This window comes from Dendroctonus ponderosae, unplaced genomic scaffold (assembly GCF_020466585.1).
Source record: "Dendroctonus ponderosae isolate FM_Combo_2020 unplaced genomic scaffold, Dpon_F_20191213v2 Dpon_F_20191213_22, whole genome shotgun sequence".
In the NCBI taxonomy this organism is placed as follows: domain Eukaryota; kingdom Metazoa; phylum Arthropoda; class Insecta; order Coleoptera; family Curculionidae; genus Dendroctonus; species Dendroctonus ponderosae.
In genome coordinates, this window is record NW_026018385.1 from 151,796 (window position 1) to 155,740 (window position 3,945).

The following is a 3,945-nucleotide window of genomic DNA, read 5'->3' on the forward strand; positions in this document are numbered from 1 at the left end:
ATGTTTCTCCTTGCGATAGCGTCGAGTGCGTCGCCGCAAGATGACGATGACTCTTTGGATACTGACGGCTTCCGTGAAGATCAATATCTTCTACAAACGCCTACGCCGGGTGACAGCTCACCAGAATCTAAGTCAAAATACCTCGATAAGTACGAGTTTTATCGCGAAGAAATTCACGACATTGATGCGGAAGAAGTGACCGCCTATGAAGACGTAACTCGGTACTACGAGCACCAGGCTAAACTTTTTATCGGACAACGGAAGCGCCTCGCCTCCACTGAAGATTTAGATAATGCCGATGTGATAGATACGCTTAATTCTACCTCAGAATTACTGCCTTCCAATAGAGATAATGATTATACTGGAATTGTTAAAATAGGTTTAGATAGCTTTAAGATTGCAAGCAAAGATTTGGTAAGGCCCGATGCGCTTCTGGTGAAATGCTATACGTCGCCAGAAGAAAAGGGCGCAAAAGACTCGAAGAGACCTGAAGACTGGGAACGGAAAGAGAGAAAGACTGTTGAGAGATTGCACGGAGGTGCTGGTAAAGATAAAGTTGTCCCAACTGAGGAACATGTGTATTTAAAAACGACAACAGAAAAAGTTACTCTTAACTATACAGACAAGATTGCATCCACTAGTTGTGAGACGGATGAAAGCTCAGTAAAAATCACAGCGAGCGCTTCGGAAAAAATAAAGCACGATTATTCTGAAGATGCTAACTCGGACAAGCAAAAAGGCAAAACACCAGGACTACCAAAACTAGACAAACATATTATCCAAGTCCACCAGAGCACTTCTCCCCCTTCCAAACATGACCTAGATCCTACTCCTGACGTGTCTCCCATTGACCAGGCTAACAAGCCCACATTGGAACTTATAATTGGTCGTAAAGAGGTCAAAACGAAAGATGCATCTGCCACAGCAGAAAGTCGGTTGACACTTTATGGTCGCAAGGACGTAGAAATTTCAATTAAATCTCAGTCACACATTTCTGTAACTACTATTAGACGCGATAACAATGCGGGAACTGAAACTTCCGAGAAATTTGATGTCGGTTTTTGCACTACGGCGGGTACTGATAAAGTAGAACCTTTAACTTCAGATAAAACGATTCAAATGGATGATTACATTATTTCCCCCACAAAAAAGCGCGAAGAAAGTGTTAACTTTAGTGGCACTAAACAAGTCTACACATATGAGACTACAAACGATTTATCAGAAATTGCTTCTTCTGCTAGTGAGGGCAGTGCTTCACACCATGTAACCGATACAGGCATTTCGTTAACCAGAGGCACAACAACCGAAACATTAAGCATTGGAAGAAACATTCAAGGCCCAGGCATTCAAACGACTGGCTTCATATCTGATACTGTTGAGGTCGAAGAAGGTGAGTGCACGGATGCCGGCCTCAGCCCCATTCAAGCCGATGAAACTCTTCATCAGGAAATTGACGACTTAACTCTGCTGATTGAAACTGGAACTAGTCCCATTGAATTTGGGGATTCGATTTCTTTGGTTACTTCTCATATAGACACATCGGATGCAGGCACAATAACTGATCACGTTGACACCAAAGACGCTTCAAATAGTCCCATTAAAATAGAAGAAAGTCCCATTTTGTCTGCTGCGGATATATTAAAAGACGAAGAAATTTTGGCGAAGAGGCGAGGATCGGGAGATGTGAAAGCCAAAATTAAACAACTCGAGGAGCATGCGTTTAGACATGCTATAAAAAGTGAGTTTAGGAAACCAAAACGAGACATTGTAGACTCGGAAGATGAAATCTCGAGTATGAAGGAAGAAGAAGCGTTGAGAGCTTCCACAGAGACCCTGGCTCAAGTGGATGATGAAGAATATAAAATGGAATCTATAAGTGAACATATTGTTAAAGAGCAAGTTGAGGACTTTAGTGAAAAATCGTTGAGCGTAAGCAAAACTGCTACTCCAACACACACGAAGCATGTAGGCAAGAAAATTGCCGAGCTGCAAAAAATGTTCACTTCAGAAAATTTAGAAACTCAGGTAAAAATAGTTCCCAACGAATCGCCAATCTCAATCCCTTCCGAACAAAAGCAGTATCAATTAATTAAATCTGAAGAAACGATGCCCATCCAAGAACCGCATGTAGGAGATGTAGATGAGGATGAAAATGAAGTATTTCGATCGGTACGTGATAAAAGAAACTTATTCGAAGAGCTAATATCTAAATCACAAGAAGGAACACCAGTGAAGAAGCCTTCGCCTAAAAAGAAGGATATTCCAGCGCCGGAGTATACTGAGCAAGAGATACTGGTTTGCCTGAAATCGTTGGAAGAACAAGTGCTGGAAGAAAAGCAAAGAGAGATGGAATATCAGCTACAAGTGCAGGAAGAACGAAAAAAATGGGAGAAAAAAGAGACCTCTCCTACCGAGCCATGCGTAGAACCTGAGTGTGTGAAGATTCGCATTGAACCTAAACTTGACTTTTCAGGAGAAACGACTGACAATGGCTCACAGTTGCCGGTCTCTAAACTAAAACATTTATACGAACAACGTGGAATTGCAACGCTTTCCGATAATATTGGAACAGATATTAAAACATCTTATTCACCTAGTGAAGCTTTCGGCGAAGCAAAATTGGTATCACCTATTGATTCTGCAACAGGAAAGGCCAAATCAGAGCAGAGTGTTTGCATTTCAACTCTCGAAGAATCGATAATTAGAAAATCGTCTCCTCAAACTCTAGACTTTTCAATAACGGAGCGGTATCCAAGCATGAATACAGAAGTAAAAAAAATTATGTCGGAAGTTTTAGAAGCTTCAAAGCAGATAAGAGAAGATGTTAAAGAACTAAAGCCTGACTTAACTCCAACCCCGGATGGCCAGTTGGTCCAACTGATTCCTTCAGAGTCGTTGGAAAAAATCAAGGATTTAAAAACTTTTGAAGTCACAATTAAACCCGGGCAGATTTCCTACGAAACGGAGAAAATTACCATAAAATTACACTCTGTTAACAAACTTGATGACATGAAAGAGGCAGTTACATACCCATCGCTAAAGCCGCTCGACTCACCTATTGGTGAGAAGATCGATGACGTGCAAATCGCTACTAAACCACATTCCCCCATATCTTCCGACCCAATTGCAGACTTGAAATTGCCAGTTCATAGCAAGGTACATTATGTGAAAACTGAGAGTGACGCCAAAAAGTTCGTTGAAGTGGAAGAAGATCTTAAATTTCAGTCGCCTATATGTCACAAAGTTACTAGAGAGGCAAAATTGTCCATTACCGCGAAGTCGGCTGACGTGGAAGAGGATCTTAAGTCTCCGTTACTAAAATCTTCTGCATTTATGGCAGACGCAACATTGCCCAATCTCGAGAAGCTAGTAGATATGAAAATGACTCCTTTGGATCATAAAGCACCGAAATCTATAGACGCAGAATCCCCGATTGCTGGAAATGAAAATGACGTGAATGAGAGTCCTACTTCTCTATTACTTACGCCTGTCGAAATTAAAAAAGATGACGTAAACGAGTCTCATTCATTGCTAATGCTTAAATCTGTTGATTCTATAAGAGCCGCGAAATTGCCGATTGTTGTCGAAGAAGAACATGATCAGAGAGAGGCTCTCAAATCTCCATTGTCTAAATCTCCCGAACTTGTTAAAGACGCGAAACTACCAATTGTTGAGAAAGTAGATGATCAGAAAGAGGCTCTCACATCTCCATTGCCTAAATCTCCCGGGTCCATTAAAGACGCGAAGCTACCAATTGTCGAGAAACTAGATGATCAGAAAGTCGCTCTCACATCTCCATTACCTAAATCTTCCGAACTTGTTAAAGACGCGAAACTACAAATTGTCGAGAACGCAGATGATCAGAAAGAGGCTCTCACATCTACAATGCCTAAATCTCCCGAATCCATTAAAGACGCGAAACTCCAAATTGACGAGAAAGTGGAT

General features: G+C 41.3%; 1 protein-coding gene across 1 annotated transcript; it reads left to right on the forward strand.

Moving 5' to 3' along the window:
* LOC125503667 lies at window positions 1-3,939 on the forward strand (the record flags this gene model as incomplete). The annotated part of the gene is made up of 1 exon (XM_048664399.1): window positions 1-3,939. A coding segment is annotated over exon 1 (3,939 nt), but the record flags the coding sequence as incomplete, so codon positions are not given.
* Between the last annotated feature and the right edge of the window lie 6 nt (window positions 3,940-3,945).